The sequence below is a fragment of the Condylura cristata genome, unplaced genomic scaffold (assembly GCF_000260355.1).
Source record: "Condylura cristata isolate star-nosed mole 26May11 unplaced genomic scaffold, ConCri1.0 scaffold00026, whole genome shotgun sequence".
Classification (NCBI taxonomy): domain Eukaryota; kingdom Metazoa; phylum Chordata; class Mammalia; order Eulipotyphla; family Talpidae; genus Condylura; species Condylura cristata.
The window spans coordinates 19,833,203-19,851,214 of NW_004567127.1; the positions used below are offsets into that span (position 1 = coordinate 19,833,203).

At 48.8% G+C, this 18,012-nt stretch overlaps 1 protein-coding gene across 1 annotated transcript; it reads left to right on the forward strand.

Annotated features, from left to right (window-relative positions):
* Nucleotides 1-5,194: 5,194 nt before the first annotated feature.
* GFI1 (growth factor independent 1 transcription repressor) lies at nt 5,195-12,639 on the forward strand. Its single transcript, XM_004689781.2, has 7 exons — nt 5,195-5,232; nt 5,373-5,587; nt 5,906-6,088; nt 7,994-8,481; nt 8,601-8,738; nt 9,702-9,867; nt 12,308-12,639. Exons 2-7 carry the CDS (start codon nt 5,473-5,475, stop codon nt 12,484-12,486), a joined length of 1,269 nt encoding a protein of 422 aa, XP_004689838.1. The 5' UTR covers nt 5,195-5,232; nt 5,373-5,472; the 3' UTR covers nt 12,487-12,639.
* The last annotated feature ends 5,373 nt before the right edge of the window (nt 12,640-18,012 follow it).

Genomic DNA, 18,012 nt, shown 5'->3' on the forward strand with positions numbered 1-18,012 from the left:
CTTAGCCTATCTGGATGCCTTTCTCCTCTGCTCCCCATAGCTGTGGGAGTTATATTTCAATAGTATAAACCTAGGAAATGACCTGATTTCACTAGTTAAAATAATTTTCATGAGTACTACTTGAGTTGATAATGTGTTCACATGGTTTAAAACATAAATGACATAAATGAGGATTGAATGTGATCTCCCTCTATGGGCTCCTTTCCAGGTGTCCTGGACCCAATCCCCAGCTCTTTTGCAAAATTGTGTGAAGGGTAAATAAAACAAGATGAATAGACATAATCTGAAAGAGATTATTCTATGGTGGGAACCGAGGTGACAAGGTGACGGTCCCTTTCATAGCCTCCTCCATGTTTTCTGAGACTTCTAGCACCAGCACTCAACTAAACTACCAAATAGTCACAGTGCTTTTCAAGACATTTCTACTTTGAACTTAGCTAATGTTCAAAGAAAATTGTGGAGCCATTTCTGTAGAATTTGATTGATAATTGATCTTCCTTTGTCCTATCTATATTTTCATTTGAAATTTGCTTTTTCTGCTGTTGTAATACAAGGAATCAGAAAAAAAATGTTTTGGGCTATTTTGAGATTTTTGTATTTTAGCTCGGGACAAAGTGCACAAGAAATAAAAATTAAACAAAATACCTTTAATTTCCCTTAAGCCAATTCAGTAGTTTTAATCTTCTGATTAAGAGTGATTTTCTCTGCATTTATCAGAAAACCGTGGGCTGAGCAAATGAACAGCAAAAGAGACTATTGAGGTGTGGGTCTGGTCTCATGCCTGGCTTGCACTGGCATGATCACCAAACATTTTTGGCAAATCTTTCCATTAAAAATTTTAATTTAATCACAAATTTAAGTTAACTGCATATTTAAACTCACCTTTAAAAAGCGTTCTCTAGGACTTTATTTTTTCCTTGTAATCTTAAAAATTTGTCTATTTATAACTACAAGAGCTGGCTGGTAGGCTGGTGGAGAGTTGAGAGGATTCACCAGAGACTATGGGGAGCAGAATAGGCTGACCAATGAAATACACTACTGAGGGAGCCTGAGGAGACTGGAGAGGTCTTCCTACCAAGTGGGTTGCCCCCTGCCTGGGGATGGAGCTCGTGCTGCAGTGGCTTCCAACAGCCTCCTGGTGCTCAGACTTAATCCCTTGTACCACCAGGGAGGCCCTAGGACCTTTTTTTTTTTTTTCCCACAACAACGTTGGATAAATCTAAAATAAGGTATGTTAGGGCCTCCCTGGTGGCGCAAGGGGTTAGTTAAGTCGCAGCACTATGAAGCTCTCCACAGCCACTGCAGCACAAGTTCAGTACCCGGCCAGGGAGCTGACCCATATGACCTGATAGATCTTTCCTGTCTCACAGCTGCTCCCCTCGGCAGTGTATTGCATTCAATTGCCTTTTATACTTCTCACTCTGTCTCTGGTGAAAGCTCTCACTTCTGCATCTCTTGCCTGTACCCCAGTTCTCGTATGCAGAAATAAATAAATCTTAGAAAAATAATAATGTTATTTTGCAAGAATTACTCCCCTTCTCCCAGTATTTGACACCAGAGATTTATTGTAGTAATAATGTAGTATTGCGAGTAGTGCTAAAAATCTAACTCCATTCATTTAGGAAAGTAACAATTACAACGATATCCACCCTGTCAAGACAGAGCTTAGACTAACACAACGGGCCACACATTAAATAAGAGTCACGGCATGCAGTGTAGCAGGGGACATTGCTGCGCTTGCATATTTCCGGATAAGATTTAGGCTTTTTCCCGTTCTATCAATAGAATTAATTAGCTAATTAATGCTATTTATTCACTTACTCAGCCCACGAACTTTTGTTAGGAACCTATCCAGTGTCTCTTGGCTTGGAACACTCAATCGAAGCGAGCGAAGATTTAATGATCACAATATTTCCGCGCTTTACTGCTCGCTCAAGAGCAGTTGCCTGGGTGTGACCTCAGGCTCCGGGGGAGTCCACGCAGTAGATACCTCGCCGGGGCGCCGGGACTGGGCGGGGTCAGTCGAGCCGTCGCCCTCGCCGTCGCCGTCGCGTCCATCCCACCCGCGGTCCCTCCCCTACCTATCCTAGCTCAAAAGGCTTTGCCTCGGTGGCTCGGACCACCGGAAATTAGCCCGGGGCTGAGCAGACAGCCAGCAGAACCCACCCGCCCTGCGGGGCTGGCGCACCCTCCCGCTCCGCCGGGCGCCCGCGGGACGCGCCACCAACGCCCTCTCTGCTGGGGGCTCGGCGCTCGCCCACCTCTTCCAAATTTAACCGTTACCTAAATCCGAAGGGAAATGAGCAAACCTCTCGGATTGGGTGTCAAGGTATTTTCAGCCTCGATGGGCGTATTTATCCCGAAGTGTTTCCACAACAAGCTATTTCGGGCCCGCGGGACAGGTTTCGCTCTGCGGACTTTGTGGCCACTCGCCGGGCTCCAGGCCGGCGGCACCGCGGACCGGTGATTCACGGCCGCGACCCGGGGGCGGCGCAGTCCAGGCGGGCGGCGGGGTTGGGGGTGTCCCGGGATAGAGGGACTGGGAGGCGCCCCGGGAAGTGGACGCTCCCATTCTGTGACGCTTCAGTCAATCTCTGTCCTGAATCTGTGACTTCTTCTCGCAGCGGAAGTCTCCTAGGGAGCCAAGAATAGTTCGTTTTCTTTCGAGTCATTTCCAGTGCATGGTTGTCTGGGCCTCTGGGTCTCCCCATCCTTCATCATCCCCAGAGAAAAACTGGGAAGAGTCACCGCGAGTGCGGCTGGAAAGGCCAGGTTTCACCCCGACCTATCCTTGCTCAAAAGAGGAGCGCGCCCCGACGGCCGACTGGGGACTGGGGGTGGGAGGTTAGGTTTGAGAGGTCGGAGCCTCTACATGTTAGTTAACGCTCAGGAAGTGAAGTTGTGGTTTTGGGGGCTGAACTCAGCAAGAGATTAAAAAAAAAAAAAAAAAAAAGACTGCGCGGTCTCTTGAGAGCAACTCAATTTGAAAACTTTCAGAGCGCCGTGCCCGCGTCCTGACCCCGCAGGTAGGTCCCGGAGCCCGTTCTGCTGCTCCCTCCCAATCCCGGGCGGCCACTGAGGCTGACCAGGCACCGGCAGCGCGGGGGCGACCTGAGGTACCGCCGGGCCAGGGCCGCTGCTGGCCGCGGAGCCAGAGCCGGGAGAGCTCTGGCCGTTGGGTCCAGGAGAGACGCTCACTGCTGAGCTGGGGGTCAGAAGAGGGGAACGCGCGTCGGGATCTATGGTGGTTCTGCGGGGGAGCAGAATCCACTCGCAATGGAACAATCTGGTGGGGAGAAGGCGGCAGCTGAGCTCAAGAAGTTGCCCCTCTGCGCTTCCAGCTCCTGCCTTCCCAGGCCTTGGCGGTGAAGAGGCCCCGCCGGGCCGGGTGCACCCAGGGGGCCGCCCCTCCTCTTCCCCCGGCCGCCAGCTGCTGCACTAGGCCACCTTCCCACGCGCTCAGTCCTCAGCCCTCCCACCCCTATCCACTCTACCCTTCTAGAAACCCGGAGAGCAAGCCAGGGTGCCACAGATGTGCGGTGCTGCTGCCGGGGTGGGATGGGGAGTGCGCCCGTTGCGCCTGCCGGATCCCGCGTGGTAACTGCCGGAGGAGACCCGGCGCCGGCGCCGTTATCTCCACCCGGTGGCCCTTCCACCCCCTGTTCAGTCCGCGCCAACGCTGACCCAAGTGGCAGCGGGGCCTTCAGGACCTTTCTGTTGCGTTTTCCTTTTTCTCTGGGTTTCTTTCGTAGTTTAACGAATTGGATTCGGTATTTGTGGTGTCTAATTATCACGCTAAAATGAAGTTTTCACCGTGTCGCAGGGAAACTGAGAGGCAGAAACGCGCCCTAGAACAGCACAGCACCCTGAATCTCCAGGAGCTGGGACCCAAGGGGCAGACCCGGACTGGGGCGGTAGGCACCCACACCCCTAGGGACCTTCTGACGCTTAGTCCGCGGGAAATGTTGCTTGGGGGCTCCGCTAAATGTCCCAGGTGTCTTTCTTCCCAAGCGTGTCCCCAAACCTCCCCCACCCCGGAAAAGCGACACAGTGGGGCGTGGAATACCCTCCAGGGAATGAGTCCCCGAGGACTCATTTTCAGCCGGACGACTTAGACCTGTCTGCATCCTGTTGTGAAGCCTTTCGGCTCTAGTCTGGCTTTCCAAACCACGCTAAACCCAAGAAGAAGGGGTCCTACCCGGTGCAGGATTCCCAGGGCCCATGTTTCTGAACTACCCAAAATCGCGAAAAACTGCCGCGCCCAAAGTACTTGCTGCTCCGAAGAGAACCAGACCCACAAAGCCTCCACACGGTAGATTTCGTTTTCCTAAACCTTCCGCCCGCCCTTGCTCGCCCTCAGTCTGGCCTGCGGCTGAGCTGGAAGTACAGTCCCGCCTCCCAGCCAGGCTCAGGTTTCGACTTCGGGATTAGGTGAACTGATTGGGGGGTTAATGAGAGTGGCGCAGCGGGCAGCTCGCTTGCCTTCAGACGAGCCCTGGACCCTGACTCTGGCCTCTGCGGGTTCTTCGCTGTCACCCAACACCGCGCGTTTCTCTGGTTAAGCGCGCGCCATCCAGCTCGCCTTCCCCAGGACCAGGTTTTGGTGAGCATAACAGAAGGTGCTTTTTCCTAGGACTTGATTTTTGAGGTTAGGTCTTCAAGGTCTGGGGTGTCTTCCTCTCGCCGACGCTGCCTGCTCACGCCGCACCCACGTCTTGGGGCCAACTTTAACTTTGAGTGGGGCCCGAGTGAGGGGCGAGCATGATCCCTCGGAGGCGAGTTTTCTCTTAGACCCCGGTGGCACCTCTGTCTGTCACCATCCTTCTTCCTGTCCCTCTCTAGTTGTCCCTCGGACCCCGCCCCTTATTCCCGCCTAGAGCACCCCGCCTCTGCCTACACTCCCTTCAGTGAATAGCTGACTGTTGGAGGTCTTGGGTCCTGGCCCCCTCCCGGCCCTCGACCACCTACACACTCCCCAGTCTCAAACGGATCCGCGCGTCCCTGTTCACCTTCCCGGGTGAAAGCGGAGTCAGACAGACTGTGAGTGGTCGTGAGAGTGTAATTTGGCTTTTCAGAGGGTCTGGTTGTCTGGGAGAGTTTTGCTCTAAAAGGAAGGGGCCAGAAGTGCGGGCAGGGCAGAAGGAAGACGTCTGAGCCTCGGGTCGGAACAGGTTTTACCGCTGAGCTTTGGTGGCGCGGGCGGGCTCGCGCCACCTGTCCGAGTGCCACCTGGTAAGCGCGGCACTGCGGGGCCAAGCCCCTCCTCTCAGGACCTTCCTCGCTCCTCCCCGGCCGGAGCTCTCCGCCCCGCTGCCCAGACCCGGGCGCCGGAGGGTACTAACCCGAGTTTCCACCTGGTTCTCGTCTCTCAGCTCTCCGCACTGCTGGGATTGAGCAAAGACTCGGGGTGACAGTGGGCTGACGACGGCGCCAGGGGCCCTTGGAGCAAAGCGAGGAGCGCACCGGATCACCATGCCGCGTTCGTTCCTTGTCAAGAGCAAAAAGGCTCACAGTTATCACCAGCCGCGCTCCCCGGGACCCGACTATTCCCTCCGGCTGGAGAATGTGCCGGCGCCCGGCGGAGCAGGTGCGGAGCGCGCGAGGCTGGGCGGGGCTGCTTTCGGGGACGCAGACTGCACTGGCCATACCATCCCCCAGAAAGCGAAAAGGGCAGCCCGACATCCCCTTTTCCTGCCTTTTTATTTTGGTTTATTTCCTATAGTCCGGTTCCTTCCGGACCCATCGCCCGGGTGCCGCGGCCTGTCTGCGCCCGCACTCTGATTGGGGAGGGCTCCGGGCCAGGTCTAGGGAACAGAGGGGAGATACCTGGGCGCCACGGTCTGGGGCAACTACGTCAAAACCAAGTGGGCCCAGCCTGAGCCGGTACCCTGCGTCCTCTCCGCAGACAGCACTTTAAACTCAGGCAGGGCGAAGGCGGAGTCCAAGGATCGTTTGTCCCCCGAGTCGCAGCTGACCGAGGCCCCCGACAGTGCCTCGGTCTCCCCCGGCAGCTGTGAGGACAGCATCTGCGATCGGAGCTCGGAGTTTGAGGACTTCTGGAGGCCTCCTTCGCCCTCTGTGTCTCCAGGTAGGGGCGCTTTGTAAACTGTTGGGGCTGGGGCAACAGAGCCCCTGCTGTGAGTAACGCTGTGTCGCTGCTGTGGGCGCTGACTTGCTACGAGGGCGTCGGAGAGGCTTAATGAGGGCCGGAGTGAGTGTAAGAGGCTCAGTGGAGAGACATCTGGCTTCTGTGGAAGTAGGGAGCGTGCTGGCAGAATTCTCTGCCTGGATTCCTGACGACCAGACCAGCTACTTACACCTAACGTTCGTTTGCACTCATTGGATAGTGAGAAAAAAAGGAATCATCTCGATTGGCAAGACCCTCGACATTTCGTTTTCTGACCAGAGTTTATTCAGAAAGAACTGGGGTCCCAGAATCTAGATCCCCTGTATCCCAAATAAATGAGGCTCTGATTCATCTGAGACTAGAAGTATCGTTGCCTGCAAAAATTAAGCGTGCCTTGGGCCTGACAAAGATGAGTGCCGGGGAGGGGCAAGGCTTGGTCTTTGCATGCCCCTACTGGGGCACATTTCATTTTTCGTTCTGCGGGGTTGGCCCGGCCTTTAGAACTATCCTGCCGGTTTAATTTCCCACTAGCAATCGAGTTTTGCGCAAACTGAGTGACTGCAGGTTGGAGGAGGGCTGGTCTCCGGTTCCGGCTTGGGGAAGGAGAACTCAGACCAGAGGGATTTGGCCAAGGGTCGATTGTTTCCAGGCTGCGTTTACTAGTTTTAAAAGCAACTCATAACTCTGTCCCAAACTCAATGCATTCATTGGCTTGGCCAAACCTTAGCTTCAGCGAGTGTACTAGGGAGCCAGTGACCCCAGGGTTTTTAACTAAACTGAGCAAGCAATGGGCTCCGCCCATTATCTCTCATAGAAGTCAGGTGCTGCCTGTCAGTGAAGAAGATTGAGGTATTCCTGTACTTGTACAGATTTGTAAATCCGTGTGCACTTTGAGAAAGTATGTTGCATATCTGATTTTGGCAAAATTCATGTGGATGGGAATGCAGAAGGCCTTGAATTCGGAGCTCCATTACCCTTGCAAGCAGTGGCTAGCTTTTAGTATGTTCTCTTAAGAAATTCTGATTCAGGGCCCTCCCTGGTGGCGCAACGGGTTAGAACGCAGCATTGCAAGCTGGCCGCAGCCGCTTCAGTGCAAGTTCTATCCCTGGTCCCGGAGGTGATTCACTTGGCGCAGCGGACCTCTCCTGCTTCCCTCGGCAGTGTACTTCGTTGATCTGCCTGTTCCGCTCCCCACTTTGTCTCTGGTAAAGCCTCTCACTGCCCCTGCACCTCTGGCCTGTATCCCAGCTCTGCATAAATAAATAAATCTTTAAAGGATTCCGAAACTTTGGGGTTTGACAGGGATCAGGAAATGGTGGGGTTGGGCGGCAACTAAGCCCCATGCTGCTTTTCGGGAGGTTTCCCCCAGACAAACACGTCGTGTGGAGGCCAAGCCCCCCTTTATCGGTCCTCTGTCTCCCTCCATATCAAAAGAGAAGACTAGAGGGAACTTGTTGGGGCCAGGGTAGATGGTCCCCTTGTAAGCGATTTCTGCTCATAATCCCTGTGCGGGGCTCAAATGTTGGCGGGCTTCGCTTCCCGCACAGTTCAGCTAAAAGCATTATTAACTTCACGGGGAGGCACAGCCCGGTGGTCGCGCCCACCCAGAAAAGAGCCTCTAACTGTCTTGCGCTTCTGCTGTCCTGGCCCATAAATTACCGCTCTCCTCGCCCGACGTGACTTTAATCGCTGGCTGCCTCGCCACCTTCGAGGCCCTCGAAGCCTCAGGAACCAGCCCCACATTATCCTGGAGGCGGTGGTCTGCAAACCCGGTACCTGGCAGCAGCAAACATGGAGTGGTACATGCACCCGGCCGCTCAGCCGCTGAGTCTTAAGCCTGACACCACGCCCCTTATGCCTCCACAGCCTCGGAGAAGTCGGTGTGCCCATCGCTGGATGAAGCCCAGCCCTTTCCCCTTTCCTTCAAGCCGTATTCTTGGAGCAGCCTGGCGAGTTCTGATCTGCGGCGCCTGGTGCAGAGCTATCGGCCGTGCGCGGCCCTGGAGCGCGGCGCGGGCTTGGGCCTCTTCTGCGAGCGCACCCCAGAACCTGGCCACCCCGCCGCACTGTACGGTCCCGAGCGGGCTGTGGGCGGCGCCGGGGCCGGGACGCCCGGGGGCGGCAGTGCGGGAGGCGGCGCTGCGGGCGGCTCGGGCCTGGGGCTCTACGGCGACTTCGGACCCGCAGCCGCTGGGCTGTATGAGCGGCCAGCTGCGGCGGCCGGCGGGCTTTACTCAGAGCGAGGCCACGCGCCCCATGCGGACAAGGGTGCTGGCGTCAAGGTGGAGTCCGACATCCTGTGCACGCGCCTGCTGCTGGGCAGCGGCTCCTACAAGTGCATCAAATGCAGCAAGGTGAGGCTCCCGCGCACCTAGCCGGCCACCCCGCGCCCCCCCCCCGCGCTCCCGAGCCCCCACGGCGCCCGTGCGTTGGCGCCCGGCTCAGCGGCCCTCTCCCCGCCCGCCCGCCGCAGGTGTTCTCCACGCCTCATGGGCTCGAGGTGCACGTGCGCAGATCCCACAGCGGCACCAGACCGTTCGCTTGCGAGATGTGCGGCAAGACCTTCGGGCACGCGGTGAGCCTGGAGCAGCACAAAGCCGTGCACTCACAGGTAAGAACGGGGCTCCTGGCTGTGCGAGGCCCTGCTCTGGTTTTTCTCTCCCCCCTTCCCCCCCCCCGTGCTCCCCATCCCCCTTCGCTCCCTCTCCCCCCAAACCCCCCCCCCTCCCCTCCAACCCCTTCACCACGGTCTCATCCATTCCCCTTGCCCACTGCAGGCAAAGGTGGGGGGGGGGGCCTAGCACCTCTAGGAAGCCTTGGAGGTCGATGCCGCATCATTTGAGCCCCCCAGAGGGTAATCTGGCTCATTACTTTGAGTCTGAGAAGATTTAGAAGTTCTGTTTCTTTGCCTCACTTCTTTTTACAAAATGGTGGTCACCCAACTGCATCCCGACTGCAAAAGGAGGCTCTCGGCCCATGGAGAGCATACAGTAGCGTATTTGTCCTGCTGTTATTTCGTTCATTCGACCTATAAATATTTGTAGCCCAACTTTCCAGGTGCCAGGCACTGGAGAATTGCTACCACATCAGGTCCCTGACAAGAGGCCCCCAAGGAGATTACATGTTAACTGAGAGACAGAGATAAACAAATAAGTACAAAGTAACCGAGACCATAGGATGCTCACAAAGACTTATTTACTAAGAAAAGTATCCTCACATCTCTTTCAGCAACCACACGCCGAGGGGGAGGGGGTAGTCTTAAGTGACTCAAGCCTAAGTAAGCCTTCTGTTGAGGGTGGAGAAGTGTTTGTAAATGGTGTCAAAAAATCAGGGTGGGGAGACTTTTTTTTTTTTTTTTTTTGCCTTGGGGTGTAGAGAGGGTTGTGGGTGAAATGTGTTGGGGTAGAAAAAGTGTTAAAGGGGAAGAGGATAAAAGTAGAGGTGGAAGGGGAAGCTTTGGGGAATGGGCTACTGAAAGAAGGAGAGTTCTGGTTTTGGGGGTTTTAGGATCAAGCTGGCTGGTGGTGAGAGCAGAGGATGATGCAGTAGGAATGCCACCTCTTTCTCTACATAGGAACGGAGCTTTGACTGTAAGATCTGTGGCAAGAGCTTCAAGAGGTCCTCGACACTGTCCACCCACTTGCTCATCCACTCAGACACCCGGCCCTATCCCTGTCAGTACTGTGGCAAGAGGTTCCACCAGAAGTCAGACATGAAGAAACACACCTTCATCCACACTGGTAAGCTGAGCCCTTGGGGAGCTTACCAGGCAGAACAACAAAGTACACTGCTGAGGGGAGCAGTGGGTGAGACAAGCGAGATCTGCTGCGCCCACCCATATGGGTCATCTCCAGGGCAGATTGAACTCACACAGAAGCGGCTGTGGCCAGCTTGCAGTGCTGCACTAACCCATGCACCACAAGGGAGGGCCCAAGCTGAAACCCCTTGATTCGAAAGCCAAAGCCGCACTGGATGGTCTGGTGTGTGAGAATGGAGGGTGGGGAATAGCATTATTCTTCCCCCTGAGGACAATATAACTCACCTATGTGATAGACTGGTCCCAGAGTGAGTGATGAATAAGACCTTCTAGTCAGTTAATCACTGCAGTGAGTTAAAGAAATCAAGTTGCAGATTCTCTTAGGTTCGTTTACAGAAGAGTTGTCCCCTTAGGGGCTTGATTTGGTTTGTGTCTGAAGAGCCTTTAGGCAGGTCAGCTGCAGCTTCAGTAGCCTTGCAAAGAATATTTTCTTTTAGGTTAGCAGCTGCTCCAACTGCTGCCTGGTCTCAGTGTAATATGAAGCTGCAGGGTCCTCTCAGAGCATTGCTCTAAATATTTACCTAGAGATTGAGGACTGTGTAGGGTTCCCACCCAGCCTTTTGCAGGAAGGACTATGTGTGGCCTCTCTACCTACATATTTAAGAGTCTGAAAGCTTATTCTCATGGAGGAGGAAAAAAACAATGATTAATATTATAAGCTGTCTGCTAAACACTTTTTCAATGCATCATCTCATTCTGTGCTCACAAGTCTGGGTTGGTAGAGATTATTCCTAAACCCTATTTCAGAGATTCAGAAAGTGAAGCACAGAAGGCTTAGATGACCTGTGTAGGGTCGCATAGCTAGCAAGTGGCAGGGGCATATCTTCTGACCTCAGATGTCTCTGCTCTTAACCACTGTTTATTGTATTCTATTTTCAGAATCATGTGGGTTGGTAGATATAGAAAGCTTCTATTTACTTATTGTCCTTTTCAGTATATTAGACAGCCCATGTCATAGTAGTGATAACTTTTTACTGATAGAATGCTTTCAAATCTAACACTGTATTGGACCCTGAAACTCTGAGAGATTAAGTCATTTGCCAAAGATCACACAGAGTAAGTCGTGGGGCCATGGGATGCTTTGACTTGGAGTCCTAGACTTTTCCCTACTGTTTCAGTTGTATATAGGTGGCCATTTTATTGCAGGGAACACTCTCTAATAGTCAATAAGATTTACACTATATCCAGAATTCTGACTATTTTTATTCCAGCATGTGAATACTGATTTAGAACAAATTGCAGTGTGTGTCTTCCAGACGCCCACCGTTGATATTTATAACTATGCTTGAGCTGTATAGATGCACCATCAGAAAATACAGGGTAATCTGCTACTTAAATCATGTCCCTTTGCCTGAAATTTCCATGTAGTTTACTCCTTTTGAGTAAAGGTTTTCAAGATATTACCAAAATGCAAGTAGGATCTTGACTGAAGGAGATGAGATGTGAAACTCTTATCAAACATTTACTATAGCCAGAATTTGTTTCTCAGATTTGTTTGACCCTAAGGAGATAGGCTGTTTTGATGGCTGGATCCTATCAGGGAAACCTGAAGTATAAAGACAGGAAGGGATAGCAAGAGGGATGGAGGGTTCCTCAAAAACAATCTATTTTTTCCAAGTCCAAGCCCTGACTATAATACTATGCTGAGACTATTTAGAAATCCATACTGTTTATCCAGGTGAGTTAGGGAAAAGACAAAACCTTTTCTGTTTCTTTATGCATTGATCTATGGTGAAGAATTGCTGGTACATAAAGAAGCCTATACTTAACCTCATAAAGAGAAAATAAAATCAAGAAAGAAAAAGGATCAGCTTCATATTTGTATAGCCCTAAGAAAATTTTGGCTAAATGTGGATTTCTAAAAAATGAGACTTTGAGAAATGTCCATACCTCAGATACTTTCTGTTGTCCTTCAAGAGCAGGAAAAAAGACAGATTCACTGGTCCATACAAACCAACACCCACTTGGAAACTCAGATTTGAAAACTTCCTCTGAATTAGAAGTCACGTGGTTTGAAGGACATCCTCCCTCCCCCTCACGCTGAACATCTGTTGTGGGAGCTGTCTGCTGCTAAAGTTAGGGGTGTCCTCTCAGGGTAGATTCAGCTGCAGGTCTGGGGACTGTACATGGCCTTTGCTCTGTTTCCGTTTAGCAGGAAACGGTTTGAGGCCTTTGGCTGGGAACCCCCACTGTGAAATTCTTTCACCCCCTTGCACCCCTTGCTTCCCAGGACTTGTGCTGCAAAAAAAACGTCACCCTCCCAGTTGTGCAGCCACCTGGCGCCAAGAGCATGTGGGTCACAGAGAGCCCCCCTAGTTTTATCAGACTCATACTTCCTCCTCTCCCCCCTTCCATCCTTGCAGGTGAAAAACCCCACAAGTGCCAGGTGTGCGGCAAGGCATTCAGTCAGAGCTCCAACCTCATCACCCACAGCCGTAAACACACAGGCTTCAAGCCCTTTGGCTGTGATCTGTGTGGAAAGGGCTTCCAGAGGAAGGTGGACCTCAGACGGCACCGGGAGACCCAGCACGGCCTCAAATGAGTGCCTGGCAGGGACTGGGGCTGCAGCTACTCAACACTACGGCAGGAGGGCACCCCGCCCCCCACACTTGCACCATCCTCTTCAATCTCTCAGGTCCCCTAATTCAGTCTGCTGATCTCACTAAGGTGACATCCTCACCATACTTTCCGGAACTGCCAGGGGGGGATAAGTTACCTTTTCAAAGTTCAACTTGAAGGGAGACTCAAAGGACTTATGATTTGGATATATGGAATAATTTCCTGTATAGCTGAAGACTAGAAGTCAAGAAGGGATCAGAAAAAATCTGCCCATTCCCAGCTTTGCTCCACAGACAGGAAAGTCCTTGAGGGTTTTTCCCTCCTCCTCCTCACCTACGCCAGACACCTGGAAGAAGAGGAATCGCCTTTACAAGGTAGACAGATGTAAGCTAATGTTTTTATCGAGAGTGAAGAATGAGTGGTTGTTTTGGTGTTTTTTTTTTTTTTTTTTTTACTTCTGGGGAGTCTGTTGACCCTTTTTTTTGTTGTTGTTGTTGGGTGCTACCTGAAAATTTGGAGAAATCATTTCTCCTGAGTGAAGACTGGTTCAGAAATTTGCTTGGGGGCAATGGTATACATTTGAAAATACAAGATACACTGTTGAGCCTGCCTCAAGAAAGAGCAGAAGAAAGGTGGACTTGGTGAGGAGGGATCTGAGGCCTGTGAAGGCTTCTTCAGAGGAGGTGAAATCAGAAGGCAATGCCTTGGATGAGCTGACAACCATTCCTCCTCTCTGTACATGTGTGATGACCATCAGTTACCCTAGCCCAGGCCCCTGTGCTAGGTGTGAGGAAGTCCTCCCCCTCCTGCCCTTCAAAAGCAACAGTTGTACCTCCAGTCTGTTCTTTCCCTCTGAGGGAACTCTGAGAAGACAAAATGGAATCTGTCTTGAACATTCCCTTCAGACCCATTTGGATTTTATCAAGCATAAACAAAAAATAGCTGAACAGCAACTTCACAGATTCATGTGTATATTTCAGTTTTTTATTAAGCTGATATTTTTAAGATGTCTAAGCTAGCAAGCAATTGTATGATAAAGGGGAAAAATGTAAAATGTGGCATTTTTACCTTGGTGAGGTCTGTAAATGTTTTTAGGTCTTCTGGAGTGCATTATGTTTGTTAATACGTATTTATTAGATGGATGTTTTAAGTTAATAAAGTATTAAGACTCTTCCACATTGCATTTCATTTGCACAGTGAATTCGGGAAAGACCTATTTTAGTTTGTAAGGACAGCTGGCACTGATGGAAACTACAGTGGAGTGTAGAAGTCAAGTAGATAAACCGAGATTCTGAAAATAGTAAAATCCAATTGTTGTGGTTTTCATATACATTTTTTCCTTCTACACCCTGCAGACCCTTTTTTAATAGAAAAACTAGATTTGCAAAATTAAACCCCTGCTTTGTGGAATCTCTAGTTGTCCCACATGCACATGGGCTCTTTTTCTGAGAATTTCAGATTTTTTCACAGGCCAGAGGTTCCCAGATAAATAAAGAAATCACAGGTCTCGGGTCAAGATAGTTGAGTCTTAGTCACAGCTCCATCACTGACACATCCTGTGACTTGACCAACTACTTTGAACTCCCTGATAACCAGTTTCCTTGAATGTTGATATGCTTTTATCTTTTTTCACATTTTTATGAAATGTATATAGACTGTTATCTTTTCAATCCTACCCTGACTCCTTTGATTCCATGGAGATAGGAGGGCTAAGAACCAGATCGGTTAGCTGCCTCATTGAAAGGAAGTCACAAAATTGAAGATGCCTGGGAGGGTTCGGGGTGGGCAGTAAAATTGGGATCTTGGTAGTTTCTGTTTTACACCACCTGTAGGAAATCTTGTATAAATTAGTCCTTTAAGAGGATGAAACTAGAATAAGTTCTTGGCCTAAATCCCAACTACCTGTGCTCTTTCTAATATCTCTGAATCAGGACATTTATGGCCTATGGTGACAAGCAGCAGGTTGTCCACTTCTATTCAAATCACTTTCACACACTGGTGGAGCACTTAGTATGTATCTGGCACTATTTTAGGTGCTGAGGTGACAACTGTGTCCTATAGAACTTGACTGGGTCACTGTTGGGTCTCCAACTTCTGAAAAGGGCCTGGCACATGGTGGTAGACCATAAATATTTGCTAGGTGGTAAGTAAATAAACAGGAAATAAAATACTTCATCATGGCTGGCTCTGTTCTCTGCAACCCAGGAAAAAGCCTGGACTTGAGGATCTATAAAACAAATAGAACGAGGGACTTTTCTGACTTGGTGGGGAAGGGGGTGTTTGATGCTTCTTTTCTTCACTATCCCTAAATCTCAGTCCTTGGTTTACAGTACCACATCAATTTATTCTCATTCAAACTTTAAACTTTTTTATATTTCAGCTTATGAAGTACTTATATGATAATTTTCCAGAACAATTGGGTGAACATTTGCAGGACACTAGGACTTCTTTCTAATGTCCTGGGAAAGTTGTCTGTGAATAAAGGACAAAACCTCCTTCTGCAAAATTCAGTGTGCACATTGGTTAGTTATTTCCAACCTGGTGTGAAAAGAAGTTACATAGAGGGAGTAGAACAGATTGAAATCTAGGTGTCTGCTCTGCCTTGTTCTTCCTTTAGGACACTTACAACTTCTGGTTCACTCTCATATTTCCTGTTTATGCCATAAATGATGAGTCATAATTTTATGATGTTAACAGAGCATATTCTAGAACAAAATTTCTTGAGAGCTCCAGTTTAGAATCAAAACAAATTACTGAGCCTGTTACTGTGTGAAATTTGAAGATTGCAAATATCTCCTTTAATGTTATTACTTAACTCCATTAAAAATAGATGGTGAATATTCCATGTCACATTATTCATGAGGCAGGTTCTATGCCTTTTGTCTGCTGAAGTAACAGTAGAAAGGGTAACTAGAGACACCAGAGCACACCTTTGTCTCTTTCACTAAATTTTTAATAACACCTCCAGCTAGCCAGTTGGTGAAGCTCAGCCCTTGCATAAAAGTGGAAAAGCACAGCTATCTCAGAGAAGACCAACCCTTTCAGTAGCTAATTTGAGTTTGCGTTCATCTACACCAGAGATGATTAAATTACCTATCGAGTGTGCTGAGCTATCAGGATTCAGGCCACGTAAAAGGTGAATTTCATCTGATTGATTTGAGATGTGACTGGAACAATTGAGTTTTAAAAGCCCCGCCTTAATTAAAGGGATAGCAAAGTATGACTCTAGGGCAGGTTCTTGGTCACCATTGCTTTGAAAATTGGGTGGCAATAGTGATTTGGGCCAAGTCATCTTGTTACGTTTATGTGAGTTTAACTTGATCATTTAACAGAAAGGAAAGCCTAAAATGATTTCTTTTGGAGCATTATATGCTTAAATCTCTGCTGCTGTAGTGTGTAAATAGCAAAATAAATAAATAAATAAAAATTACAAAAATTCCAGGAAGTACATAATATGTTTATTCAAGTGTTTTATCCACTAAGTAAAAATTTAAAACCGAAGAAATATCACCCCAGATACTTTTAGCTTAAAAGTTATTGTCTGGTGGCCCTCCCTGGTGGCGCAGCGGGTTAAAGCACAGCACTGAGAATCTAAAGCCACTTCCTCATGAGTTCGATTCCCGCCTGCCCCGGAGGTGACCACATGGTGTGGCAGACCTCTCCTGACCCGCCCGCTGCTCCCCTCAGCAGTGTACTTCGTCGATCTGCCTGTTCTGCTCCCCGCTCTGTCTCTGGTGAATTCTCTCACCCTCCGCATCTCTGGCCTGTACCCCAGTTCTGTACAAATAAATAAATAAATCTTTAAAAAAAAAAAAAGTTATTGTCTGGTGGTTCAGCGGTTAAAGCACAGCACTGTGAAGCTCTTTGCAGTCACTGAAGCCGGAGTTTGATCCCAGGCCAAGGAGCTGACCTACATGGCGCAGCAGACCTCTCCTGTCTTGCCTGCTGTTCCCCTCAGCAGTATGTTTCAGTAGATCCATCTGTTCTGCTCCCCACACTGTCTCTGGTGAATCCTCTCACCCCCCTACACCTCTGGTCTGTATTCCAGTTCTTGTATGCATAAATAAATAAATCTTAAAAAAAAAAAGTTATTGTTCCTTTTTGTAGTCTTCCTTTCCAGTTGTTACCCACATGTGATATTTACTTACTTTTAAAGATTTATTTATTTCTGCATACAAGAAATGGGGTACAAGCCAGAGGTGCAGAGTGTGTGTATGAGAGGATTCACCAGAGACACAGTGGGGAGCAGAACAGGTGGATCTACTGAAACACACTGCTCGGGGGAGCAGTGGGCAAGACTGAAGAGGTCTGTTGCACCATGTGGGTCTGCTCCCCGGTCAGGGCCAGGGATGGACCAGTGATGCAGTAGCTGGAAATAGCTTAAAGACAGCGCTGTCTTTAACCCCTGTGCCACCAGGGAGGGCCTCCACATGTGGTATTTATATACATATATTTTCACCTTCTAATCATGGAATTTCAAATTATGTTTACATAGTTCTTTTATTTATATATTACAGGGACACATAAAGTGGAAATTTTTATATTTTACAATGAGAATTTTGACCATTTGTAGGGTTAAATATGATATCCATATTTATTATGGCTTCTTTTCTAAAGTTATGCTTCAAAATTATTCACTCTTCAAATAAAACATTTCAAGCACATTAGAAATTACAGAATATAATCAACACCAAGTACCCATATTCAGCCATATTTAGGTTTTATTTTTGAAATTAAATGTTACAGACATGGTTGAATATTTTCTAAAATATGTTCCTTCCTAGCCCCATTCCTATTCCTCTCTCCTCAGAAGCATCCACAACTCCAAAATTGGTGTTTATCATGGCTATGGATAATTTTATATGTTTAATTTATACACATTCCATAAAACAATATGAAGTACTACATAGCATACTTTAACTTAATGAAAATGATATCATAGTGTATATATCTTTCCATATCTTGCATTTTTTCCTCAATACTTTGTTTCTGAGATTTAGCCATGTTGGTACATACAGTTTGATTCATTTATCATAACTGCTGCATATAGAATTCCACTGCACAAAAGCTTGCCAATTATCTGCATATCCTGCTGGAAAGTTTTGGTTATTTTAAATTTTTCTCACTGCAAACAATTCTGAGTAAGCTAACTTTTACATATCTCTTTGTGAAAGATAAAGGGAAAGAGATTCTTTTGGAAATGGAAATGCTGGGCATTACCAAATTACTTTCCAAATGTTTATACAGATTTTCATTGCCACCAATAGTATAGAGAATTCCTGTTGCTCTACACCAAGTGTTGGTACACTTGGTATTGTCAGGCCTTAAAACAGTTTCCCAAGCAGACCAATGTGAAACACTATGGTAATTTGCATTTCCTGATTCCTAGTGAGGTTGAGTATCTCTTCAAAAGTTTCATTACCTGTGAAATGCAGCTCCATGTACTTTTTCCTTATTTTAATTGGGTTGTTTGCTTTTAATTAAGTTTTTTTTTAAAAACTTATGGTAA